The sequence below is a fragment of the Seriola lalandi genome, unplaced genomic scaffold (assembly GCF_002814215.2).
Source record: "Seriola lalandi dorsalis isolate HSWRI2012SDOR001 ecotype SW California unplaced genomic scaffold, Sedor1 jcf7180002030456, whole genome shotgun sequence".
In the NCBI taxonomy this organism is placed as follows: Eukaryota; Metazoa; Chordata; class Actinopteri; order Carangiformes; family Carangidae; genus Seriola; species Seriola lalandi.
In genome coordinates, this window is record NW_019501100.1 from 1 (window position 1) to 686 (window position 686).

The 686-nt window shown below is 42.7% G+C and overlaps 1 protein-coding gene across 1 annotated transcript; it reads left to right on the forward strand.

The window, feature by feature from the left end:
* Window positions 1–32: 32 nt before the first annotated feature.
* Window positions 33–680, forward strand: LOC111646248 (paramyosin-like; the record flags this gene model as incomplete). The annotated part of the gene is made up of 2 exons (XM_023395699.2): window positions 33–246; window positions 540–680. Coding segments are annotated over exons 1-2 (230 nt in total), but the record flags the coding sequence as incomplete, so codon positions are not given.
* Between the last annotated feature and the right edge of the window lie 6 nt (window positions 681–686).

Below are 686 nucleotides of genomic sequence, written 5' to 3' on the forward strand. Positions count from 1 at the left end.
TTAATGAGATCTAGACATTTTGTGCATTCAATTATATTTCTCATGCCAGGCCAAGAATGCTCTTGCCCATGGACTGCAATCCGCCCGCCATGACTGCGATCTGCTGAGGGAGCAGTTTGAGGAGGAGCAGGAGGCCAAGGCTGAGCTGCAGCGTGGAATGTCCAAGGCCAACAGTGAGGTGGCTCAGTGGAGAACTAAATATGAAACTGATGCTATCCAGCGCACTGAGGAGCTTGAGGAGGCCAAGTGAGTAGCTTTCAAACAATGAAATGACCAGAAGTGTAGCTTTACATTGTAGCTCAACTGACATTTGTGTCACTGGTATCAATACTTGATTTTAAATACGTTTATTGAAACATTCTATAATTTTATTATTTTCTTTGCATTTGTTTAATAATGTGATACACTTCACACTGCAGTGACACTTCCGTGTAATTATCTGGATTCTTGAAAATATGTTATTATTGCATGTCATATATGCAAAAAGTCTGGAAAACAGTGGTTTGAAACTTAAGGAAATTGCACATTTTTTTAAATAGGAAAAAGCTGGCTCAGCGCCTTCAGGACGCTGAGGAGCAGATTGAGGCTGTGAATTCCAAGTGTGCCTCTCTGGAGAAAACCAAACAGAGGCTCCAGAGTGAGGTGGAGGACCTCATGATTGATGTGGAGAGGGCTAATGGGCTGGC